Below are 27,040 nucleotides of genomic sequence, written 5' to 3'. Positions count from 1 at the left end.
ACCATCCCCAGGGCGCTACCAATATATCTTGCAATGCTAATGAATGATACATGCAGCAGCAGCAACACTGTTAGTGTGATCTGAAAAGTGACTAAATGTTTTACTATTACAGTTTGATTACCAGTTGCCCGATTTTGGTTGATCAAATTAGCTGTACAAAATGTAAACGGCAACATGGACAGTCTCATTCATTTGTCTGAGAGAGAAGAACGTGGACAGGGGTTGCAGTCGATTAAAGACTTGCTCCGTGCATCGTTAGTCGTTGTTAGCCGTCGTCACGCTTGGAAAATTGCTCAAAACTACGAGTTGACCTCGAATCTAACCTAAACTGCACTGACAGCAGAACAAGGTCACAAGATTGCAAATATTTTCTTTTCTTTTTTTACAGAAAACTACTAGTAAACAGTGCATTTATCTGTAAAATGGCAGCTTCAACGGACAATTCATAGTCAACTATCAAGCTATCGCTCTCCTTTCTGCTGTTGCGAACATAAATTAATAATTAAAAGACACAATCGCCCAATTAATCGACTAAAGGTCTAGAGCCCCGACATGAACGCGACAAACTCAAAGAGCAAGCGCATGAATAATGTAAACAGCACCATTTTAACTGCTAAATGTACTCCTCCGTCTCTCTTCTGATACTGCACGTCCTCTCTCTGTTCATGTGTTTATAATGCGGCTTCCAGTGCGATGCCTGGACAGATCCGTAAAACAAAACGTGATGAGCATTGCAGCCAGTCCCACCCACTCAGCACTCTGTCGATACTCAAATCACGCACTGAGGGACAGAGTCATCGGCGTATTTATCTTGAGAGGGCGAAGGGCACAAATTGGATGCGTGGAGCTGGTGGCTGATACCTGGGCTGGTGTGACTGGCAGAGTGATGGCCGGGGTTAATTGAGTTATTAAGCCCGTGGTGGGGCAGACACTGTCGAGCAGCAGCTTCAACATGTGCTTCCGTGCCCTGTAATTACACATGCATAAACGGGAAGGATAAGGGCATTTTTTATGGGTGGCACCAGTCCCAAAATAGGACGAGCAGGATTTCCCATAGATGACAACCAGGGGTAACCCCGCTCAGTGAATGATTTCAGGGGTTAGGGTAAAAAACAATGTGAATTTATTTGAATTTAAACTCTGTAGTAATTTGCATACCGTTAAGAATAATTTAGAGCCGTGGTTCCCAAAGTGGGGGTCGCGAGATTATTTCAAGATATAATTCTAAAATTATGACTTAAAACTGTATATTTTAGTGAAATTGGGTAAAATAAGATAAGACATAAGACTTAAGAAATTAGTACTACTTTTCATTCAATTCTAAAGCAACCATGATATTACATCTCATCAGTCTTACTTAATGTGAGGTCATATGTAATTTGAAATAAGGAAATGCTTATCATGAATTATGGGAAAAATAAACAAACCACAAAATAAATCCACTCCCTGGATTTTATTTATTTAATAATTGTTTAACAAACAGTGTTGTACCTAAATTTGCGTGTGCAGTGAGTATGTTTGGCCCCTGTGTTGAGGTCAGAGGTCAGAGGTCACTGTTGTAAGCAGCGCTGCCGTTTTGGAATCAAAACTCTCTCTAAAAAGCAGACACTAGTGACACGGGGCTTTAACCAGAGCCTCAGAATCAATGATTCTGCAGACAACAACTCTGCTGCTCTTAAAACTGATTGTTTCCTCCAAAAAACGGCCACTTATTTCTGGTTTCACTAAAAATCAAAGACATTTTTTTATTTGTATTATGCCAAGTATTTAATGTCACAAGGGCTTCTAAAGTGGGAATGGATATATTTTTTACATTACCATACCTATTCAATTTGATTAGTTCATGTTAGAACTTCATTGTAAACATAATGTGCCAGTTCCAGTGGGTTGTAAATTGGTTTGGATTGAACAATGTGTCACAGTAAATATATATTTCAGTACATCTGCCCTAAAGGTAGAGGGGAAAATCAGATTACTTTCAGACGTACAAAATACATATATAAAAAAACAAACTGTCTCACAAAGCAGTTTTGTTCCACAGGTATACAAACATATTTACATTCATCAGTGTCACTATAAACAGACTTGCTGTGTGTGTTGCTAAATTATACCATATGCTTTTGCAACAAGCTCCTCAGTGACAGCACTTAGCACTTGAGGCACTCATTTTACCCAAGAGATAACTGCTCTTAAAGTCTCGAGAGATTGGTGTAAAACTGTTATTTACCCAGAAGATGTTCAGATTGTATAATTTACAGAACTTCAGAAGTAGTTAGCTAGCTAGCTAGTGACATAACTTTATTATGTCACTTCTATTGCATGAAATCAATTACCATCAAAACTGTTGTGCACTCTGTGCTATCCTGAATAAAAATGCTGCTATTCATTTATACAACTGTAATTGATCCTTCAGTGGCTTTTGAAGAACATGTGTTATGAAGTGTCAATAGCCTTTTGCCTTACACATCTCCACAAACCTTGATATAATTTAATACACCCTGTAATATGATCTTCTAATACGTTCCACTGGATCTTCCTCTAACCACAACTCCTGCACCGTGTGAGGATTTGAAAGCGCTTTATTATTATGAATTTCTCAAATAACTCATGTTTGTGCTACTATACAACGTGCGTGTGCGTCAGTTTAGAGAAGATTCTGTTTGAATTGCATGGGATTCTGCAATCTAATTTCCATATTTTCTTTTCAAAGGTTAGGATGGATTTTTATTTGAAATATCATAAACATTACCAGTCTTTGTTTCCAGATGTGAGGCAGACATCCAGTGTTGCTTTTTACAGAAACAATGGACATGATGGTCAGCCAATTATTCAATCAGAAAGCATGGCCTGTTTGTGTACTGCAGATGAGAAAAACTTGTCTATGTGTCCTCTATATGCGATTAAAGCAGGTTTAAACAACTAATGAAGGACATCAGAAGACATTCTTATTTAACCCTGGCACCAGCTTCGCTCTGATTGACCCACAGACGTCTACAACGCCTCACCCTCCACAACATGAAAAGATGTTGTTTGAGGGAAGCACAAGGGATAAACGTGTGGACATGCTCACCTTGCCTGCCTCTACAAGTGAGAAAAACTTGTCCACTTCGTTGTTGAAAGCTGTGATCTTGATTTCTCCCTGTTGACCAACATCAAGTATTGTTTAATTTCAGCATAAAACCAAGTGTCTACATATGGTGCGTATTGACATGTTACTCAATCACACTCACACTCTGGTCCAAGATTTCAAATGAAAACAGCTTCCCTTCTCCTTTCGAGTTACTCCAAGTTCGTGTTTTGGACTTATTAGTGACTCGAGCTCTGATAGTCCACCTGCAACAGTGAAACATACTTCAACGAACAACAAATCACATTGGATTTATACTGCATCTTTCAAAGTACCCAAAGTGGTTTACCCTGCATGAATGTTTTTTTTTTTCTTTCTCTCACACTTATTCATGGCGACTTGAGGGCACTGATGGCTTCCTCTGAAACCACAGCTGCCCTGGGGCTAACTGGCAAGAAACGTGTAGGCCTGTCACAATATTTTTTCTGACGGGCAATAATATCTTGATATAATGTATTATTGAGCGCAGCATTTTTGCTGAGTCAATAATTCTGGGTAATGTTTTCTACAAAAATAGTTTTCTACAAAAAAAGCATATTTTTTAATGACATAAAATGTTAGAAGAGCTTTTGACCTTAACATCACACACGGAGAAGCAGAAGCTGCTGCACACAAACAGCACCACATACCACACTCAAAACACACATTAAGTCACACGTGTGCTCTAAATACGAGGCATTTCTCTCTTTGAATGCGGGACAAAAGGTAAGAGGAGCGAATCAGCGATCTGTGCGCACCTTCACATTACCAGTCCCCACAGTTCTGAAGATGGCTCACAGTGAAGCAGCTGAAACATGTCAAGGTGATGACATCCCCTAAAAAACTAAGTCTATGAACAGACACCAGGACTGATCTCTCTCACTGTTAAAACCTTCTACAGCGGCGCTGCGATCCGACTGACACACAAGGAGGGCTGCACCGTGGCAACAGGGTTAAGTCCAAAGTTTGGTGTCAGAGTCTCTGATCCGGACCAGACGACGTTTGGGTCAAGAAACAAATGGTGGTTTGTTGTTTCCTCGCCATTGACTCCCTGCATTTGTTCCGTAGAAACGTGGAAAGCATTCTGTGCCACTGGACCATCTGATCACCACAAATCATTTACTCACACGCACCACTTTTATATAAGATAAGATAATCCTTTATTGTCCACACATGGGGAAATTTCATTGTTGCAATGCAGGTAGATACAGAGGTAGATACAGAGGAAAAGAACAGATCACTTATAGGAAGTTTGAAAAACACTCTCAATAGAAGATCTCCTATAAACAAAAACTCCTACAGACAAAACCTCCCATTTTCCAACAAGGGATGGAGGGGAAAATAATAAAGATAAAATAAATAAATAAATACCATTGCATATGATCACGACAGTAATTGCACATGAATATGTGTCACGACAGTAATTGCACTAGACACTTATAGTGCCCCCACAGCCCACGCACTAAGTATATAGTACTTACTTGTGGCACTTATGAAAAATATAGTTTCTAGTAAAAGCTTGACATAAAAAGGTAAAGCTATCAATATAACAAATGCATTAGCAGAGAATAGAGGGAAAGAAAAGAAAAAAAGGCAGCTGATTTTTTTGACATGTTTCTGTGGTTACGGGACATTTCAGAATCCTGTGTGTATCATTCTGTCTTAAATTTTCAAATAAATTGGAACCAAGTACAGGGATGTGGCTTTAAGTGAAAACTGTACTCGAGCCTCAGTTGCACACTCAGACCATGAAACACAAGGTTAAAAGTTCATTAGTAGTAGATTTAGTCTGTCCTCTTTAAGTGTCTAAACAGAAGCAAGTACTGTAATTGTATTGCGTATGTAATAATAGCAAAATGGTTAAAATAAGGGCCGGGGAAATTATTGTGTCAAATACCATGCGGCAATTTATTCCTTTTAATTCCAATTTCAATTGAATCGCGTTAAAATAAATTGACACATTGATTAGTTTTCCCGATCTGCCGCACAGACTGGCCTCCCTCCGTGTGTGTGTGTCTGTGTGCGGACAGACGCTCAGAGCGTTGCATCGTGTACCACGGGTTTGCCACACATACGTGGGTTTTGACTCGCAGTTTGTTTTTACACTGAACGATCTCCTGTTTGTATTAAACGAGTCGGTCGAAGGCAACACGGAGCAGACGAGGCTTTACTGTGAAGGATCCAGAGTAACTTAAAGGCGCAATGGACGATTTTTCAGCGATTTGAGAACACAGGCGGAAGTGCGCATGCGCACTCCCCCGTGCGGACTGATACAACACACACGTGCGTTTGGTTATTAGCGCAACGGAGCGCATCACATCTCTCGTCTCCCGTAGATTTCTGTCCACTTCTGCGTCAGCTCGAACTGTCTTTCTCCGTCTTCATTTTGCCCCATACACTGAGGGAACTATATTATGATGGATCCATGCGCTTAGGCACGCGGAAACGTGGGGACCAACCGCACGCGGCTGCAGGTGAGTGATAGGTGCGTTTTATGATTGATACGTTGCAGGACAAATTATTTATCCACGCCACGAGGAAATATGATAAAAAATTGCTGAAAAAAATCGTCCAGCCCACCTTTAAGTAGCTTTATAACATAACGGCAGCACTCCAGCTGAACTCAGACAAGACTGAAATCATCGTTTTTGGCCCACAGAAACAAACAGAAAGTGTTAGCGGTCACCTCCAGAGTCTCGCTCTAAAACCTACAAACCAAGTTAGAAATCTGGGGGTAATAATGGACTCAGACTTGAACTTTAATAGCCACGTCAAATCAATAACATCAGCAACTTTTTACCATCTAAAAAACATTGCCAAAATCAAAATAGTGTCAAAACCAGATTTAGAGAGACTTATCCATGCGTTTGTCTCCAGTAGATTAGACTACTGTAACGGCCTGCTCACTGAACTCTCCAAACGAGTTGTAAAACAGCTGCAGTACATCCAGAACGCAGCTGCTCGGGTCCTGACCAGAACCAGGAAGTATGATCACATTAGTCCTGTTCTCAGGTCTCTGCACTGGCTCCTGTGGCTCAGAGAAGAGACTTTAAAGCAGCTCTGCTTGTGTACAAGTCTCTCCATGGCCTAGCACCAAAGTACATCTTGGATATGTTAGTGCCATATGAACCATCTCGGACTCTGAGGACCTCAGGGACCGGCCTCCTGCAGGTGCTCAGAGTCAGGACAAAACATGGGGAATCTGCATTTCAGTTTTATGCAGCTAAAATCTGGAACAGTCTTCCTGAAGATGTGAGACAGGCTTCTACTCTGACAATGTTCAAATCTAAGCTAAAAACAGTTTTGTTTAGCTGCGCATATAACTGAAAGGATTTTTTCTTTGCACTGTTCTCTTTTGTTTGTGATTTTATTAGTTAAGACAATCAGTTGGATTGATAATTTTTAATTTAGTTAATTTTATTGTATTTCTGTTTCTGTAATTTCTTTGTGATTTGAATGCATTTTTCCTGCTGTGTGAAGCTCTTTGAATTGCCTTGTGTATGAAATGTGCTCTACAAATAAACTTGCCGTGCCTTGCCTTGCCACTTGCTCTAATTGAACCGATAGGCTTATGTTGGGAGACAACACAATATGTAAAAACCTAAAACATAACCTAGCTACTAAATTAACCAAATAGGCAATGGTATGAAATATTGTATACTCCCTAACTTTATTTCAGCCCATCAAGCTGAATGGACAAAGACACAGTCTATTATGAACAGCTTTGTCATTGAAGACATGTAAAAGTCTTCTCATTCAATGTTAAAGGATGCAATGTCTAAATTTACAATTTAATGCCTCATCATTAAGAAATGTAATGGGATTAACTGCAATTAATGAAAGTGTGCTTTTAAAAAACTATGTTTTTTAAAAACTATGTTTTTCAAAACAAATAACTTTTAGATTTTAAGAAAGCTAACAACAACAAACCTTACTGCTTGGCTCTATTCAATTCTGTTAAGGAGTGGATTTAATCACATCAAAATACAGAGTTTCCGAGACAAAAGCATGTAAAGTCGGTACCGCGACTTCTCATCTCAGAAACCGAGCACCGAGGACCACTGGAATGCAGCATTAAAAATGCGTAAAAACTTCTCTTAATAAAAAAGAGAAAATAGAAAAGTGGTGGAAAAGTAGTGAGAAATAGGTGATCAACAAACAGTGCAGATTGCATCCTCTCAGCAGCGCTACAGTTGAAAAGGTCGGCTCCATCAGAATCTGTGCTGAATCATGACTTTAAAACTTCTTCTTTTTGTTAATGAATGTTTTTTTCTGCACAAAATCAATCAAGAACGACATCACTATACACCAAAAGAAACAACTTTACAGAAGATTGGATTAGTATATATTAAAAAAAAAGGAAATCGTTTCAAAGCCCACAGTGGTCCATGTGCCAAGTTCCTGGTCGCTTTCCTCTTGCTCTGGTCTGAACAACAGCCAGCACCTTCTGACTGCACTGATAATTGTGCACTAGCGGAAGATATTCGCACCATAACTTTACTGACAATTAAATCCTATATCACAGGAGCAGCTGCTAGCCCTGGGTGAACCTTTCTCTGCGTGTTATGGATAAGACTTCTAGTATTGAGTTTATGGATGCCAGAAGCCATTTTCAGAATGGTCTAGATGTCATTACTTGGGGAGAAGGGATGAGAGAGTCATGCAAAGCGACATAAACAATGTCATACTGTGCTGTTGTTTCATTTTATATTACAAATGTGTAAGGGACACAGCAGTTAAAGACATTTATTTTACCCACTGCAGGTTACCCATGAGAAGTTACAAGAGTCATTATTCTAGAGCAACACCTCGAGGCATAGTTATCTTTACAGCATGCAATTTCAACAGGCCTGCCTCGTTATCGCCGCCGCAAACATGGAAGTCAGATGGGAACCTCTAGTCACCACAACTACTCCAGGAGGTTAGAGACATAGAGCGTAATGAAATGATAAGGTAAAAAGGAAAGGAAATGCGCTAAAATGGACCCTGGGGTAAAAACAGTAAGAGGAAAGGGAATCGGAAAAATACAAGTCAGCCCAAATCCCCACCGGGCCAAATAACAGAATCAAAACCTCAGCAGCGGACCATAAAAACCCAGCGGTACCTGTCATTACAGTGTCCCTTTCTGAGGCGAGATCGCTTAGTTCATTTCCATGCAAATAGCCTGACTAGTGCGGGCTCTACCCTCTCCTACACACCCACCTGCTTCAATAAAGAGAAAAGTTTAGAGCAACAGAATAGCAGCCGCATTTCCATGCATGGCCCAAAGTGCTTCACACAAACGGCACAAATACAGACCTGCGTGAGAGGAAAAAATAACAGGAGGAGGGCAATTATTTCACTGAAAATGTCACCATGAATCTGCGGGGGCTTTATTACATGTATTGTGCAGTCCACATGAGTAAGCTATGCAAGCAGAACTTTAGTACATGAGTCTTGAGTGGTGATTTGAAGCTTTTTTCAAAAAAGTTGAATGTATATTTATATTGTAAATTATAACCATTTGTGTTGACTCACTTGGTGTTATATGGGTTCAGTGCAGAAATGTCGATCACTTTAGTGGCAGAACCAGGCGAGGCATCCGCACTCTTCATTGGAGACTTCCCTGTGAAACCTCTGCCTCTTCCTTTAGACGGAGATGGAGCTGCTCAAAAACAACAACAATTAAAATCTTCATTATCTCAGATTGTGCCCAATAACCACCTTGACGAGGATTCATTCTGGTAATAAATAATTTGATAATAGAGTAAGAGCTATGGAAGTACTACTACAGGGTGCATTGTTCGGCTACAAACTTAATCAAGCACAATGGCAAAACCTTATTGGAGCTGTTAAAACGCATTAGGAGCACTACTCTCTTATCAGATTAAGAAGAGCTGCCAACTTGATAAAACGCTGCTAAACTTCAATTCTTCTCACTGATCACTCTGGAGTTTTCAGCCTTCCATAAACATCAGTTTGTGCCAATGAATAAAAGAGATTTGTTCAGCAGTAAAACTGCCAATCAGAATTACCTTCATAATTATGGATTTAAAGCTTTTTAGTCATGGGAGAACAAACAACTAGGATTATGTATCACTATATCAAATTTGTGGCCAATGCAGCAGTTGGAAAATAGAAATATATGATGATGATAATATAGAGTGAATATTTGTTAAGGCTCCAATGCACTTCAATTAATATACATAATGCATCTGTACAAGATTATAGGCATAGATAGTTTCAGTCTCCTTCGATGATCATAGGACCAAGCCTGTTTGTTCAATGACAATGCCAATAAACCTTTTCTGATTCTGATTTACTGTACCGGCAGCTGCCACAAAGTACTGGTCCAATGAATGAAATAAATCCTGCTCTTTGAGCCGTAAACACCATCAATCTTAAGTTTGAAAAGTGCTTCAACTTTCAATTCTTCAAACTGTTACTTTGAAGACAGTCACAGACAGCTTCCTGAAGAGACGGCTGTTTGTTGTTTAGTTTTTACTTTGAGAAGTTGCCACTGCAAATCATCTCCCCCTGCAGTGAATACAGTAAATGATTTGACATTGTTGACACTAGATGTTGTCCCTCACATTTCTCCAACATTTCTCCAGGCCCGGGACAGGCACAAACAGCGGTGACCCTGGATTGTTAGGTTTTACAGTGAAGACGATTGACAATAAATAAATGAATTAACAAGGGCTTAAGTTAAAGGAAAGCATTCACTTGTCCCCTAACATAATATGAGCTAATGATTTTACCATTGTGACTGCAAATGTCTACAGAAAGTGCTCAATAACTCAGTGTCTCATTCATTGAAATAAAAAATCTTACACTTTGGGCGACAACAGAAGTGACAAAAATTGTTTGAAATAAGATGGGATTCGTGAGACATCTTATCTGCATTTTCAGCCCAACAAAAACTCACCATGTCCATTCATGGGTTTACAACTGTGCTTCTATATGTCGGTGTAATCCCTCATTCGTCCAGGCGTGTTCCATAGTAGAAAAAGCTTCAGTTGTAGTCATCTGGACTCAGTTTGAAAAAATAGACGTTTCGACTCTCATCCAAGAGACATTGTCAATAAATTTGGTCACCTAAATTCTGTTATTGACAATGTCTCTTGGATGAGAGTCGAAACGTCTATTTTTTCAAACTGAGTCCAGATGACTACAACTGAAGCTTTTTTCTACTACAACTGTGCTTCTATGTAAGAAAAAAGGGAAATCCTACTGGAAATCACAGGCTGAAAAGCTATTTTCGGGCACGTGGTAATTAACATCAATATTCATACACACACAATGCAAATGGTGTGTTAAATTGAAGAAGAGTGGCGCTAAGAAGAGTTGATGATGACAAGTGGGGGGTGCGGTGCAGGTCTGGGAGGGGGCTTCACCAAAGACACTCATTTTTTTGTAATTAGAATCAGACCAGAATGCCAAGATCAGCCAATAGCCAACAAGCAGGTGTAGACTAAAAAGAGGCCAAACTGTGGGCAAAGCTGCTCAAAAATTACTACAAAAGTGCAAATTATTCAGCAGAGTTTATGTCCAAAGCCTTACTTTCACTATTTACATTCCAAAATCAAAGTTCTGGGCTGGGAGAAAGGGGTTACGCAGCAGGAAAGACGGCTCCCATAGCGTCAGACCGCTCCATAAGGAGTTCAAATGGACTTGTGCAGAGATGTAATTTCACTAGTAAATGTTTTTTTTTAAATTGCAAAGCGAGGGATTAAAACCATATCTTAACACAGTTCTTCCAGCACCTGGTTAGCTAAACTGTCCCAAGGCCCAAACACTTAACCAAATCAACTGTCCCTAACCCTAATCTTAAAATAATTGTGGAAAAAAAAAGATAATGCAAAGCTGCAGTTGTGCAGTTGTGTGGCATAACTGGGTTGGGGGGAAAAAAATATTAGAACCGCAAACTGTTTGCCGTTACTCTGCCGCTATATACATGTATCCTGATTATTAGACATGATTAAACATGTCGGTGTAATCCCTCATTCGTCCAGGCGTGTTCCATAGTAGACTACAACTGAAGCTTTTTCTACTATGATTAAACATGGCATTCCTCATGTAAAATTAAAAAGTAGTATGCTACAAAAAAGTACTAGTACACGTTTAATTGTGGGGTGATTTCTACCACGTGGACTGAGGAAATTGTTTGAAAAACGTATGGGAGAGTGTTCGTGCACGTGTGAGGCAAGAGAGAATGAAGAGAAAGGGGTCGGGGAGACATGTGAGCACAAAGGAAACCCGCAGAGAATGGTTAGCAATGAATAATGAATTTTTTAACTGCTCTTCGGCGAGTGCACATCTGTTTTAGGAATTTGAATATCTTCTACAAAGCTGTTTGAAGATCCATTTCCAGGACGGCAGCCTTCGATGAATATTGAAAAGCCAACGCCGTTTTGCTCCTGTGTCCTGACCTTTGACCCAATATGTACTGTGAATATAAAGAATGAGCTCAACAATGACATGGACAACGTTAGTTCAAAAGTCCTCAATCCAACTTTTACTGGTGTTCTTTTTCAGCCATACTAATACCCATCATAATACCCAAGTATCCAAATTTGTGCTCATTTAAAAGCACTGACACAACATCCCTCTATTTTTAATAATAAAAAAGTCTACTTAGGGACCTGAAGGACAGCTTTGGCCACAGCGGTGGGTGATAACTACTAGGTTTTTGGCGAATATAAAGTATTTTAGAGAAACATGAGAAGACTGGTCTCTATCAGATCCAAAACAAGACAAAATACCATGATTTGTTATATTCTGCTTCTGTATGATGTATAATAAAATGTCTGCATCCTATGAAGTGTTTGTTTTCTTTTCATTGTGTTGAAAAGGGATGTGTTTTTAACAAAGGAATGTGTATGGACTACTGATAACTGAAGAGAACTAGATCGGCTCGTACAGTTTTTCAACCGTTTTCAAACTGTGATAGACTTTCTCGCTCTCATCAATAATTTAGTCCAGTCATGAAACGTATAAAGAAATAAATCTTCTCTTGACCTTTTAGAACACCAAAGCCTTCCCGTTCAAGTGTATTTAGTTTAACATGCAGTTGGAGTTGTACTACTTTTCTGCTGACACTGGGCTGGTGTGTTTTATAGCTGTGTCTTTGCTCTGAACAGACAGTGTTCTCACAGACGTGGCCCCGAGCTGACGGAGAATCAGTGTCTTACTCATCAGCAGGACAGATGCCCGCTTTCACAGCACCTCGGATACACTGCCCCTGGTGAAAGAAAGCTCCCTTTCTAGTCATTGCATCACCCTCCTCTTATTGGAAACCCTCCATTTGTAGCGTTTAGCCATCTCACGAGCACACAGAGATTTATTGACTAACCCAAAAAAGCAATTAAGTGCTGGAAAGTAATCAAGTCCTTCACTGCATGGAGTAGTAGAAAGAAAACCCTCTAGATTCGAATGCATGGGCTGCGAAGATGAACAGACGCAAACAGCAAAAAAGACTGCAATCATGTTTCGGAATTCGATTTCAACGTAATTTTGATGATTTTTGAAAGAAATATCTAAGGTTATGATCCAAAAAAACATATTTGTAATAGATTGGCGACACAGATTTGCCATATCACTCTTTGGGTTTTAATAATGGAACCACTTTCTGAAACTATTGTGGGGAAAATCAATCACTTCTGCTAATTTACACGGTCGGAGAAGGCATTGTGCTTTGTGAAATCTGAAAATAAATAGCTCATTCTACCTCGTCGTTGAGCTCAATTTTAAACAATAGGGATTTCATGATGTGGTGATGTCGCGTGAACCCAAGTGCCGCAGCAGGTTTTGTGACTTGCTCGAATCCCCGCGGCAACGTGAATCAAAGAACATAATGAGCACAGAGTCCCAATGACATAACGCACGCAGTCAGATGTGCTGAGTCAAATTAGTCAATTCTCCCGCGCCCCTTCATCGCTACGAGGGGATTTGCCCCGTAATATTCATGAGGCCGTGAACTTGAGGCACTACAGGCCCACACGCACTCCTTCAGTCATTTTAGACACACGCCTACACAAACACACAAACACACAATTTATAGCCGGCGCTCATTATCCACCCACACGCAGACGACCTCCACTTAAAGCACTGCTGGGTATTTTTTTGCCACACAGCAAAATCAATGTCAGTGCTGGGGGGCAGTATCTGGTGTGGAGCAAACCTACTGCTAATAAAAGTAGAGCCGAAAGGAGAGCTACTTTAGTCATGATACACGGCACCGAGCCAACATCTGCCGTCTACTTTCTTAAAAATGAAAATGTGCTGAAACATTGAGAGAGTTATAGTCTCCGGTAGCGGCAGTAGCCAGTGGGCACCGGCTCAGTTCCTCTACAGTAAATATGATAAAAGCGCACAATGTGATATGGAGCTAGGCAGGAGGACAAGGCTGGTCCATTCATTTAAAATTTCCTGTAGCTCCCTTCATCTGCTCCGAAAACCGACCTCGTCTTACTCCAGCTCTCCGGCTTTTGAATGATAAGTGCGACCGATATAGAAGCTCACCAGGTTTTACCTCTGCCTGTACTTCAGTTGAGGTAATTAGACTTAAAAGTGATCAACAATGACTTTATATTCTGCAACACTAGACAGATTAAAAGCCTTGAGCATGTTTAAACAGCACTGCTTTCCTACAAGGACCCATGGCGCCCTCTATTGGTAGAAAAAAGTAACCAAATCCAATTATAAATTAAATTCTAGCTAATTTATTAGTTGATTGCTCCCAAAATAAAGAGATAGGAGTTTGGAAAGTGCAAAAAGTTACAGAAATCCTACAAGTTTTAAAACCAAACAAAAGACACTACAGTGAATGTAACATAATGTGTCATATCATACTCCATAATTTAATATCATAATTTGACAAAAAACTACTACTGTATCTGTGAATATTTTAAAAGTTTAAATGTTTTATTAGAAAGGACATTTGGGAATGAGTATGAAGAGTGTATTGTAGTGTTTTGTTTTTATACTTACCACAAACAAGCTGCATTCATTTGTATGGAGAGTGAAATATTAAAAGCTATTCCACCATGTTCTCTTGGCTTTAAATGAACATATTTAAACGGTGGACAGATTAACTTACATATTCTGCTCCTTCTCCGCTTCATACTTTTACAGAATACAAATTACAACTAAAAGCATGTTTGGTTGGGAAGCTAAATAGAGCGTAACATTTTGGAGCTTATGGTCTTGCAACTATTATTTTTAAATACTCTACTCAAAAAAAGATGATCATATTATAGATATTATTACAACTAGATAAAACCATATTTAGATGACACATACTGCTATCCCTGCTGTAGGGTCCAGGTCTTGCTGGGGATGTTGAAGATGGACTACTTGCAAAAGGCTTCTGTGGTGACTGTGTTTTATCTGCAAAAAACATTTAAACATTTCATTCTTTATAGCTGTAAATAAATGTTGAGATGAAGTTGCAATTTCAGAAATACTGTGTAGATCTGCTTTACCTTTACTAATGTTCTTGAAGTTGAATTTTCTATGTTCTGACGTAGATGTAGAGGGAGGGGTACTTGAGAGATGCTTCTGTGGTGATGTTTTATCTGCAAATATGTAAATGCATTATTCATTACAGCAATCTTACTGGCTTCGGATTAATCACGCGGATCTTCAGTAAATAAAAAATGAGGGCGGTCAACTCACAGCTCTTTGGACTGACCGAGTTGCCTTGTTCAACCTTGGATGTGGAGGGAGGGGTACAAGAATCAGCTCCCTCTTGTGATGAGGCTAAAATTTTAAAGAAAACATGAATCTCCCAAATCAATTCATGTCACCAATATTTGTCTTTTCAAATAACCGCACTTTTTGAATACGACACAGGATCTCCAATCTTCTCTCCAACTTCGTCAGCTGACTCGAGCACCTCCATGTCGAGCACCGTAATCACACGTCTTAAAAAAGGGGAAACAATGCTGTCAGTACAACATAATATACTGGAGAAGAGAAAAAAGACATACCTTCTACTTCCATCTTTTAAATGATTGATATCAACTTTTTTCAACAAACACACACAGTAAGGCTCCAATTGATTGTTATCAAGAAGATGGTTTAGTTGTTTTTCAAGTACGAAACCTGTAAAACAAAAAGAAAGGCAGAATTGAGATATTTGTAAGATCATCCATCCAAAGGTAAATGTGACTTACAGCGAGAACTGTGCACTCCATCGCTCATTAGGAGCTGAATCCTTGACAAATCAGCTCCAATCTTTTTTGTGTTCTACAAAGCAAACGGCAAAGTTATTGTGTGTCAACATTGGACAAGAACTGTTTTGATAACCAGCATTGCTATGACAACAAGACTGAACGAATGCATCATTATGAATGTTGGACAGCTACTTCCCAAACTGTGGCATGGGTAACCAGGGTTTTGCAGAACGGACTTTTTTATTATTTGGATGTTCTAAGCTAGTCCAAACATAATGAAAGCGCTTCAATTTGATAAAAAATACACTTAAGTGTTTCAACAAATATTCAACCTTTCACACTTCAAAACACTTCAACACATTCACAATTCAACAAATTAGTACTTACACACATGTAATACTCTTACACACACATGCAGTGCTTAAGAATAAAGTCTGAAGAATAAAGTCTAAAGAATAAAGTCTTTACTACACACATGTAGTACTTTTATGCAGGAATGCAGACACTGCCATTGCACATTATCGAGTTAGGGGTAGATACAATTTAGAGACTGGATGGTAAAGAGAATGTAACAGAAAAGTAGAGTAATTGCAGTAAAATGATGTACAATACAAATAATCACTTCAAAATCACTCAAAAATCAATCCATGAATTGTTGCAAAAGATAATATAGTACAATTACTTACCAAAAGCTGGAGCACTGTGTTTGCAATCGATGTGCCTTTGATCAGAGCCTAAAGACAACACACGTATTTAAGTCAAATCTCATCATAGACATATCAAATAACACTGCAACAAGCAGGTCTTCATTTAGCACAACTAAAATGGTAACACGTGCACTATTGTCAATGTTTTGTTGGCTTATTTTATTTACCTACGTCAGTACAAAAACAAGATTAGAAAGTAAGTTCATAAATGTTATTATTGCATTGTTCAGTTGTTATGCACACAATGCTAGCTGATCGGGAGTAGCTTCAGGCTTGTTTTCTATATTATCTCTATAAATCTAAACGTATAATATAAACGTCCGATCGATTGAAATAAGCGATATCCTTCTCACTTCAATTGCCCCTTCTGTGAGTCTCACAGCCATGTTGTTCTGAGAAAAGTTATTCAGGGGAAATCACAAGTGTCGTTTGTAGCTTTCCTCGACTGAAGTTAAAGGGACTGAAAGTATCGCGAGAGAAAACGTGATTTCCATTATACCAAATGAAACTAAACTCTACCGGATACAGCAAACATTGTATTCAAAATAAAAGTGTATAACCCTAATTTAGGCTATTTTGCCACAATGCTCGCAGCAATATATATATTTACATTTGGCATTGTAATTATTTACGTATTTTATTTCAAATATAAGAAATTATCTGACATAATCTTAAAATCCAAACCCGAGATATGCTGTTATTCTTAATTGTAGTCGGAAAAAGCTGTGTTGGTTGTTTAAGTGATAGTATAATTGAAACACACTCGTGGTGCGCAAAGAAACGAAACAAACACCAAACGAAAAACTGCTTTTTTCCATATGCTTTAGTTGTTTAAGTGTGTTTAATGGACCTGCCGTGTCCCCAGTGGCAGAAGCACGTTGCGCAGAAATGGACTGCACTTGATTCTGACCAAAAAGAGAGTTTTACGTCACTCTCAGAAATAGATGACGTTTTTAAATTTGCCTTAAGTATGATTATGTGAGTATCCATCCCACGTGTGCGTCTGTATGAGAAGTACAACATTATAGAATCCCTACATATTTGGGCTATAAATGCTGTATATCTAATAATTAACATTTTGTTTTCCAGACAAGATGATCTGGACTTTCTACTTTGCCTTTCTGCAGAAAAATGTATCAAGAGTGAAGATCAAGCCTCCAAAAGCAGAGAGAGGGGCAACTCAAGCTTTAAAAGCAGAGAATACACTTCAGCTGCACTGCACTATTCACAGGTTGGTGAAACACCATAGATGAGGTGATTGGTATTAAAGAAATGCAGAAACTGTGTGAATTTAATTATATCAGGGTTAGGAGACTGTTGTAGCTCCTATTATCAAATGTTCTCCACCAAAGCCCAGACATAAGTTGAACTATACATTGGTATTATGAATTATTTGTTTCACTGAAATGTCTTAATATCACGTATGAGTAACTGTTTTGTCTTGTTTAAGTAACTGTTTTGTTAAAAATAACCATATCAAGATTAAATTGAGGTGATAAATCACACTCTAGCATATTGTCATAAATATCCACCATAGTCTCAGCAGAATGTGTGGGAAACAATGAATATTATAGCAAGAGGAATTCTGTGCTGGTTACCTGTTCCCAAGCACGTGGGCGTAGAATAATGTAGTCATTGTTTTGCAACATTAGACTGCTGCATTGGATGGATAATATGCCATTGCTTGCCACAAGAATCCAAAGATGTATCAGTGTGATTTCTGCAGGTTACCAGTTCTTAGGAATATAAGGAACACTCTGGGATATTCATATAACTGAATTAACAACTATTAAAAATATAGTCTATCTATTCTAAATATCTAAATATAGTCTAAACTATCTATAGTTTTGGTCAATTGCTGAATATCCTCCTTGTATATTAAACTATAATTGATGGATAAAGAAAACAATTATCAAGTAGAAATGTTAGCTCTATTTCATAGGGATAACACAGAACGCCTCTCGTTTTTGTTTGTCTGTCCTTATTGAACCACAGCAAAAATCAACTGCCTCTTTAAATGTTCATGAGCTCTTCTTATACAAAGGTTAAACACGCACTGATTTAAAATGCTTCTGGGGATTTATTTACAGTTAGTGCTGAATGTGGTGCTCCTCCCAGACCTAATTAATGTGCATAAACATGGCGCCCCTGTGTCTCCTCTCGTGACAGGGCATATGCCTCGCTCCCCGAAGTTCACAACAGCTGTCTCTGTGCCATGCCAACCGCTCGGCCGCCCTGTGCCATCTGCAGCTCTATCAGGTGGGTTCATTTCAACTGTAAGTACTGATAGAAAATCGTTTGAGTTGATGGTAATGAGAGGCATACACTGTAAAGTCAGGTGAAGAGAACAGGTGGTGCACAGGCTCTTTTGTGCTCCTCTTCTCTCTCGTCTCTTCTTTTTTTAAATGACCACTATAACTATTTATTATCATGTTTTTAATTTAATTAATCATTTATTAAGTAAAATAACTTTAAATGTAATACCAAGTCCAGGTAGGGCTTTAATATTTATCAAATTTATATATAATCATTTCTCAATATAGAGAATATTAATGTTTACAACCAATCCTGTAAAAGTCAATTATTAATACAAAATAATTACACTGAGGCTGAGCCAAATAATATGTCTGTTTGCCGTAACCCGACAGACCCGGTGTGAAACTAGCCGACTGAATTTTTTTATCAGCATTTTGTTGAAAAAACATCATATTCTTTTATTTTTCAATTATTTCGCCGACTCACCGACCGGACTTCCCTAAACTACCGTGTCGAATATATTTATCACGCTTGTTATCCTTAAAACAAAGGTAACGTACTGCGCAATGCATGTGCGTCTTTAGAATCACTCCCCAACATGCATCTGTAACGAAACAGACCGCGAGTTAATGACGACAGTTTGCCTTTACCAAGTTGCAGTGCCTCTGTCGGCGCCACTGAACTGTCCATAGGACATGCCAGGCTCTGTCAGGGTGTTTTACGCAATGCATTCTGGGATTGACACACGCCCTGTAGCGTCATCACAACAAACATGGCGCCGCCCGTGTCCCCCGCATGTTCCCCCCGCTCGCCTTCGCTACCAAAATAAAGGATAGCGGCGTACAAAAGGTCAATTGAAATGTCTTACACTCGTGAGATTTAGTCTCCTGATCGGGTTGATAAGAGACGTTTTCCGTCATTGACTGTTGAAGCCTGACCCCTGGTGGTCACTCCGACTCCAAAAATGGCAAAATTTTGATCTTTTTTTTTGCCTTCAAAGTAAAAAAAATAAGAATTTGCCTACCGTCCGAGCCACTTGAAAAATGTTGACTCGGGTTACAGCAAACAGACAATTTATTTGGGGTAGCCTGATTAAAAGTCTATTTATGTTCATTAAATTCATATTGAGAGTTTTTATAAGAAAAATACAAATCATGTATCAATACGTGGAAAAACAATTGTGATACATTTTTAAAGTCATTGTTACACCTTTCTCTTATGACATAATCAGACTCTACAAAAGTCCTGTTTATTTAGTTACGCTTTTGCTGGTTTAGGACAATTGAGTCTTTATTGCAGTTTTGCCTGAAGATAATTTAGTAAAATAATGTGTTTTCTTATTCTACAAGGATAATTATATAGCAGAACATAGTGGTGTTTTTCATTTCTGGGTGAGAGTACCGGTAATGTTGCTTATTTATGACAAACAAAATGGCAAACGGATTAATTCAAACACTTAGAGTTTGTGCACATTCAGGCCACAATAGCATCTTAATAATATATTATTTACACAGTCCTTATTTACTATAGTTAAACGTATAACCAGATTCAATGCATCTGATTAAATCCAATATATATATAAATCCTAGTTCAGCCGGTTAGTTCAAGGATTAGAGCTGGTTTAGTCTTGTAGTCGTGGCTTGTTAGTTACATTTTTTTAATGTTTTTGTTAAAGAAAGATATAGAGACATTAGGAAAATACTATGACGACAAATTAGTTTAATCTGTTTGTGCAGCTCAACAATATGCTTGTCAGGCCATTATCCCAGACAATGAAAAATCTCAATGGCCCTTTGAGGCTGCAGAACTGTTTATCACCGCTTGGTTGGCTGGGCTCATCTTGCTCTTGTTTGAGCCTTATTACCAGCCTCGTCTGTGCAATTACTTCCTTTGACTCTACAAGAAAGCGAGCATTACGCCTCGCTTGTATGCATTCATTGCCATTTATTCAGCCCATCGTGATTTTGGAAAATAAATCCAAGCTGTATGGGACAAATAGAAAGTTTATGTCTTATTTTAAGGTCTAATTAAAGCTCAACAACCAGGCGGAGAGTCACATCCAGCTTTTAAGACACTAGTTATTGTGTGTCTAGTGTTCCAGAGCTATTGCACATAATTGCTAAAGTATATCATACTAAGTCGGTGTAATCCCTCATTCGTCCAGGCGTGTTCCATTGTAGAAAAAGCTTCAGTTGTAGTCATCTGGACTCGGTTAGAAAAAAATAGACGTTTCGACTCTCATCCAAGAGTCATTGTCAATAAGAGAATTTAGGTCGAGAACTCGGATATTAATACTGTTCTGTGGTAAGTCCAGCCCATTGGGTGGAGCCTTCCTGAAGTGGAATGAGTTTGTTGTTTGTTTCAACCGAAACTTACCCTATTGTATCTACCGAGATGCCTATTCAGTCCTTTAATTGGCTATTAGTCTCCCCTTTGTCTTTGTGAGACCCTGGCTCAACCACCCTGAGTACCTGATTAGCATCTAAATGGCCTGGTCCTCTACCTCTCCAGGGGTTCAAGATCCCATTGTAGACTACAGGCAGGTTGAATCTTAGCCCTCCATTTCATAGCTTCGGTAGATACAATAGGGTAAGTTTCGGTTGAAACAAACAACAAACTCATTCCACTTCAGGAAGGTTCCGCCCAATGGGCTGGACTTACCACAGAATAGTATAAATATCTGAGTTCTCGACCTAAATTCTCTTATTGACAATGACTCTTGGATGAGAGTCGAAACGTCTAATTTTTTCTAACCGAGTCCAGATGACTACAACTGAAGCTTTTTCTACAATATATCATACTAACTAATTACCATTGTTTATACAGTCAGCCAAAAGTGGTTGCTAGTACCACAAAAGAAGTGGTATCTTATTTGTCTTTATTTTCTTTCAACATGTTTATTACCTTGACATAATATCTTTGTTCTGTCTAAAATAATTTTGATGACTTTGTACTATCTTTTCTAATCTACTCTTTAAGCTGTCCGACCAACCAACTGTTAATTATTTATGCTAATGTTCTGTCATGTATTATAATATATTCCTATTGAAGTTGTAATTACATGCTTTCTTTGCATCGTGGCGTATCTTCGACAACACATCTCACTGACCGCCAAGGCTCGGTACGTGTTCTCCATCATCTGAATTTGTCTTTGTTTTTAGGACAGTCTGTTTGACATTGGCATGGCCTTGAAGAGCGGCTACCCCTCTCATCTCTCGCACAAACTACAGGACCGCCGCGCCCTGTGTCTGCGCCACCTCGCCGCGGCTCAGGAGGCAAAAGCCGATCATCCCTCACAGAATCATAATGCGCCAGACGGGGATGGGAGACAAGCTGGGGAACATTACAGTTTAGGGATTTGTCCTCGGGCTTCTGTGGGATTCACCCTGGAGAGAGGGCGACACCTGGTGGCCAAAGAGATAATTGCACCCGGGGTTGTCGTGCTCACTGACAGGCCGTACAGTTTGGTTCTTATTCCAGGGAGGGATGAGGAGCAGAAGGAGGGAGAGTTATTTGGGACGGAGCATACATTTTGTCATAGATGTCTGGCTAAAACATTTTGCCTGATTCCTTGTGACTATTGCAGTTATAGTCGATATTGTTCTGTGGCTTGTCAAAATGAAGCCTGGTTAGAACATCACAGATGGGAGTGTCATCTTGGAGGAGATCTTGTCTTGATGGGTGTGATGGCGCAGCTTGCGGTGAGGGTGACACTAAAAGCTGGGATTAAAAGCATCCAAATGGCAAGACATCCGAGCAAACGTAAGGAACCTGACAGCGATTGCACCACCAATTACTGTCATGCAAATGTGGCAGATTGTTCACACGGCGATGACTCATACCTCACGCTTTTCAACTTAATGCACCACTTGAGTCACCACAGCGCCGCGCTTCGCTTTCTGGCAGCAGTTACCGTGGCAACGCTCTACCTAAAGATCAGTGCCAGGACAGGACCTGCACCGCCAGGTTCACAGGACCTTAGGAGACCCTCAGGGGGGACCGGCCAATCAGAGGAAAGCTCAGGAGAAAAGCAGGAAGAAGCAGAGGACTCAGAGTGGGGCCCGGAGCATTGGATGATGGGAAGTGCAGTCCTCAGGCACTTGCTGCAGTTGAGGTGTAATGCCCAAGCTATAACTGCACTGCAGGACACAGGTTAGAGCTCATTTAAACGGACGGATTATTCATTGCAAGTCAGTGGGATGTGATGAACCACTCTTCTGAGGTCAAATCGCACAAAATCACATTACAGCTGTGTGCTTCATTAGCATTTCTGGGGAGAAGGCTAGCTTTTATTTAGCTCCCCTTCAGTGGCCGCTGGTGGTATATTTTTGGGGGTTGCACCAGATTAATTAGGCATTCTTTGTAATTATAAAATATGTAATATAAATCCTAAACATGAAATTCCAAAACAAAGGTATTAAGACCATGTGCTGTACCCAGTGGTGGAAGAAGTATTCAATTTGGTTGCTTGAGGAAAAAAGTACAGATAGAGGAGCAAAAATACTCAAGTAAAAGTATTAGTAGCACATAAAATTATCTTAAGAAGAAGAATTGTGCTGATTTCTGAACGGGAGCGATTACAATTCATTTCTGGATTTTTTTCTTCTTGCTAAAGACCTTTGCACAGAATGTGTCCATGAACAAGCTAAAAAATAATAACCCCTCAAAACATGTTTAGTCCAGTTGAAAAATGTAGTGGAGTGAAGTAAAAGTAAAAAGTATCCACTGTAAAAAGTTTGTACGTTATTCTCCACCATTGCTGATCTTCTTTAACTGTCCACTATAAGATTTAAAGTTCTTCCTGTGTCTCTCAGGGCCAGCTACCTCATCAGTGCAGTCCAGCTGCGAGGTGCGCATTGCTACAGCTTTGTTCCCGACTCTCAGCTTCCTGAATCACTCATGCAGTCCAAACACCAGCCTGGCATTCACCGCTGGAGCCGCAGCCAGTCCTGGCCCGGATCTGTCCGAAGATTTCACAGGAAATGCAAATCGTGGCGTAACAGCAACCATCAGAGCTGCCAAAGCCATTTCTCCTGGACAAGAGATCTTCCATTGCTATGGTAGAATATGTGCTTACAAAACCAATGTGTCTGTAATTCATTTACTTTATATTATCCATCCATCCATCCATTTTCTACCGCTTGTTCCCTTTCGGGGTCGTGAAAAGGGAACAAGCGGATATATATATATATATATATATATATATATATATATATATATATATATATATATATATATATATATATATATATATATATATATATATATATATATATTATGAATGTACATATTTAATTAATAATGATAATATAGATAAAACATGTTCAAGGTGGTGCAATAATAGTGTAAATCATTTTTTAATGAAGTGTTAAGTAACTAGCTGATATGGGACATTATGCAATGGTCACGGTATCTCAGTATTGTGTTTCCATCATTAGTATATTATGTAACCCTACTTCTGTTCAAGTTCTAGACCATTTTCTTTTACAAACTTTACTGCAGTGGTAGTTGTTTTTGTGATAAGTTATGATTTTATACTCTGGTTTCTTTGATCCTCAGGTCCTCACAGCAGTCGGATGAAAACGCAGGAGCGGAGACGGCTCTTGTTCGAACAATACAATTTTCATTGTCAGTGTGAGGCCTGTGCTCTGCAGCAAGACAAAAAGGAGAGGAATGAAGCTGAAGAAAATAACATTCAATACGAGACTAAACTACAGTGTGCCAAGTGCAAAGCTGCTCTCAAAGTAGGTGGATTAAATTAGTTTGCTCAATTGAAAACAACATAGAAAAGTAAAAGCAACCATTAGAAATGATTATTTCTGAGTTAAACCTTTTTTTCATGCAAACTATATTTCAAAATGCCATTACATAAATCAACATACTGGTAATGTATTATATGTATGTCAATATGGCAGTAATTGAAATTTGTCTTGGGTGAAGATTTTAACCTTGTTACCATTATTTTACTCCCAAGTTGTATTTTGATTGAATCATGTTTGAGTAAAACTGTATTTGAGGCTTGAGTGCTCAAAACATATTTAATTTCACCTAATCCCTATTCCTGCCCTGTACTAAATCACAATGATCCAAAAAATGAACACATAGGATTCAAACATGTACAATCGCCATCATTTTAAAAAAGAAAAACAGGAAATAAAAATCTGTTTGCTAGATGACATTTTACTATGAAGAGGCAGTTCTGTAGTATTGATTAGAAATACATTGGTACTATTTCTATGAATAAGCAGTTTCAGATCAGTATTGTACTTTTCAATGAACAAAATGTAAAATGATCATCAAAATTGTCATCGCCACAAGAAAGCCTTTTTTCCTTTAAGATCCTGTGGGGTTCTGAACTCAAATATTTTTTGCTGCACAGAAAAGAAAAAAGGACAAAGAATCAGGTTGTGCCTGTTCCAAGTGTGGTCATTTTGTGTCGAGCTCCGAAGTGGATCACAAACTGCGAGGAATCAGTGTGAACCTGGAGACGGCCGTGCAGCTGCTGGAGAGGGACAAACCAGGTATGAATGGAAATAAGTTTAAAAATGGTCTTGTAAATGTATTGATTTAATAGTTATGGAGGGATTGGTACATTACCACCCTTTATTTTCCCCATTTCCAGATGAAGCCCTCAGACTTTTAAAACAAACCCAGGTGAATTGTGGGTCATTCCTCTCGGATACTCATCCACTGCAGGGAGAACTGGAAGACGTCACGGCCAGAGCCTTCGCCACAATGGGTAACACAAAATCATATGAGCTGAGCATTTTATAAATAGCTGATACATTTTTCATTGTTTCGAGTCTATAGATCTTATAGAAAAGATTTGTCCAGTTCAAGTGATGTACATTTGGTTGTACTTAAGAATAAGGCAAAAAAAAATACTTTTAAGAAGAACCTCTAGAAGACTTGCACTTAAAATACTGCTTTAGAAATGTGAGCATAGTGAGGTACTTGGTATGTAAATATATCACTAATTATGATGATGACCATTTCCACTCAAAATTATAGTACGGTACTTTCTTTGATATTATCATGTGCTGAGTAGAGTACAAGACCTCTCAAACTATTCAGCAACATTTTGTTCTATTTGTGTAAAATAAAGAAAATGTTTAGTTTTGATGCTTTTGCCAGCCCTGCTCTGTTGAAAAGTGGAGGGAATGAGTGAATTCTGTGAAGAGATGAAGCAATGAAAGCCTAATTAATGAGCATGTGTGGAGGATGTTTTTAGGCCAGTGAACATATCCACTCGGCAGATAATTTCGGTCATTTGGGAAAACAGCCACTCTGAAATGCTTGTTTATCTATTATCAGCGCCTTCAATACTCAAGGTTTTATGAAAACCTGGCTCTTTATGTGGGTTTCAATGTAAATGGAAGTATATTGTTGTTCTGAAGCAATCTTTTGTCCGTTTCCGGGAACAAAATATCCAACATTTATTTTGAGGTCTTCTTCTCCATTATTGAGGACATTTATTACACAATTTATTTAATTTAAGGAGAAGGTTGCATTAGAAAGGCATCTAAACTAGGCTGTAATTTCAAAGTTGACTTTTTGTGCAGGCGACTGGGGGAACGCGGCGGTCCATTTGGAGCAGAGTGCAACAGCTATTGGCGCCCAGTTTGGAGAAGACAGCATTGAACTCGGGCGGCAACTCTTCAAATTAACCCAGCTCCACTTCAACGGGTAAACAAGTGCTGGATTGAGAGCTCCAGCAGTACACCAAAGTATCTGCTGCCACTCCTGCCTTGGATCAGAAAACAACCCACTCTTTGACTTGTCATTTTGATTTTTCTTTTTTTTTCTTTTCTTCCAGTGGTGCCAGGAGTGCAGCTCTCTCAGTCATTCCTAAGGTCAGGCGGCTGCTGAGGCTTCACTGTGGACCTGAGTGCGATGAATTACAAGAGCTGCGGGCCATGGAGCGCTGTCTGAGCCGGTAGTCTGTCAGAGGTTTGTTTGGGAGTTTTGTACTGAATAAAATATCAAGGTGCCAACACTGTCCCGGCTTTGATTCATCTTTTCATTCCGAGATAACGGCACTATTTTTACCATTTATCAACTACAACCTTGTGTAAACGTTGAGGTGTGGATAATATAAAGAAAATATTGTCCACAAACAAGCGCGTCGGCCACTTCAATATGACATTACTCAAGTAGTGGGGAACCAAGTATGACAGGTTCAAAGCAGCACTAAGGACAAAACCTCAAATTAATGACTATGACGCAAACAAAAGACATAGAATATTAGCAAATTCAGAGCAAATCTATAAAATACTAGAGTTAGGCATATAAAGTTATTTTGTCATAATTTAAACATTTTGAGACTGATGCCCAGCTACAGAAATGTGCATAAAAGTCTGGACTATTTGATGGTACTATGATATTATTCAAAGGTGCGCTATGTAACTTTTTTGGTGCAGGGTCTGGCACTTGTTTTTCACAGTGAGATGTTATTGCTTTACTTTGAATGTTCCACAGTATGACATTAAACTTATCTAGCAAGCATTCATTTAAATACATGCATTTATACTGACAAAAATACGTTGGAAAAACACGCCTTTCCACAGACCTGACCTGCAGCTTGGCCTGGTAGCATCACCTCCTTGTCTCCACAGAGATTGGTTTGTTTAATGTCACAGTGAAGGCAAAGTAATTACAGAAAACCTACATTGTGCACCTTAAATACATACTGGGATGTCATTTAGTGAGTATACTCATTAACACTTGAATTAAATGCATTTGAAAATCAATACAACCCATTTTAAACACACAGTGCACATCATGCCAATCTTTTTGAATAGTTTTTGAATGTG

General features: G+C 39.0%; 2 protein-coding genes across 2 annotated transcripts in view; one reads left to right on the top strand and one right to left on the bottom strand.

Moving 5' to 3' along the window:
• Positions 1–16,452, bottom strand: part of LOC140360558 (replication protein A 70 kDa DNA-binding subunit-like) — a 64,921-nt gene extending 48,469 nt beyond the window's left edge. Inside the window, exons 1-11 of the mRNA XM_072445809.1 lie at positions 16,325–16,452; positions 15,951–15,998; positions 15,265–15,337; positions 15,079–15,193; positions 14,924–15,012; positions 14,765–14,848; positions 14,578–14,664; positions 14,390–14,476; positions 8,624–8,750; positions 3,231–3,333; positions 3,071–3,139 (exon numbers count right to left, since the gene is read on the bottom strand). Coding sequence (XP_072301910.1) covers positions 3,071–3,139; positions 3,231–3,333; positions 8,624–8,750; positions 14,390–14,476; positions 14,578–14,664; positions 14,765–14,848; positions 14,924–15,012; positions 15,079–15,193; positions 15,265–15,337; positions 15,951–15,998; positions 16,325–16,357 — 915 coding nt within the window. The 5' untranslated portion in view covers positions 16,358–16,452. The remainder of the gene's footprint in view (positions 1–3,070; positions 3,140–3,230; positions 3,334–8,623; positions 8,751–14,389; positions 14,477–14,577; positions 14,665–14,764; positions 14,849–14,923; positions 15,013–15,078; positions 15,194–15,264; positions 15,338–15,950; positions 15,999–16,324) is intronic.
• A 309-nt stretch (positions 16,453–16,761) lies between these two features.
• On the top strand, positions 16,762–26,221 carry smyd4 (SET and MYND domain containing 4). The gene is made up of 10 exons (XM_072445807.1): positions 16,762–16,949; positions 17,061–17,202; positions 18,141–18,230; positions 21,389–22,379; positions 23,042–23,287; positions 23,787–23,971; positions 24,607–24,748; positions 24,850–24,966; positions 25,790–25,913; positions 26,044–26,221. Exons 1-10 carry the CDS (start codon positions 16,816–16,818, stop codon positions 26,165–26,167), a joined length of 2,295 nt encoding a protein of 764 aa, XP_072301908.1. The 5' UTR covers positions 16,762–16,815; the 3' UTR covers positions 26,168–26,221.
• The last annotated feature ends 819 nt before the right edge of the window (positions 26,222–27,040 follow it).

This window comes from Eucyclogobius newberryi, unplaced genomic scaffold (genome assembly GCF_026437365.1).
Source record: "Eucyclogobius newberryi isolate DKJ021-1_F unplaced genomic scaffold, fEucNew1.0.hap1 SCAF_15, whole genome shotgun sequence".
Lineage (NCBI taxonomy): Eukaryota > Metazoa > Chordata > Actinopteri > Gobiiformes > Gobiidae > Eucyclogobius > Eucyclogobius newberryi.
The sequence above is the reverse complement of the archived record's forward strand: the minus strand, read 5'-3'. Positions and strand labels throughout refer to the sequence as shown.

Coding starts and splice junctions, on each gene's coding strand:
- smyd4 (XM_072445807.1), top strand. CDS start 16,816: ATGGACCTGCCGTGTCCCCAGTGGCAGAAGCACGTTGCGCAGAAATGG. Junction 16,950..17,060: donor TTTGCCTTAAGTATGATTAT/GTGAGTATCCAT, acceptor TTTGTTTTCCAG/ACAAGATGATCTGGACTTTC. Junction 25,914..26,043: donor ACCCAGCTCCACTTCAACGG/GTAAACAAGTGC, acceptor CTTTTCTTCCAG/TGGTGCCAGGAGTGCAGCTC.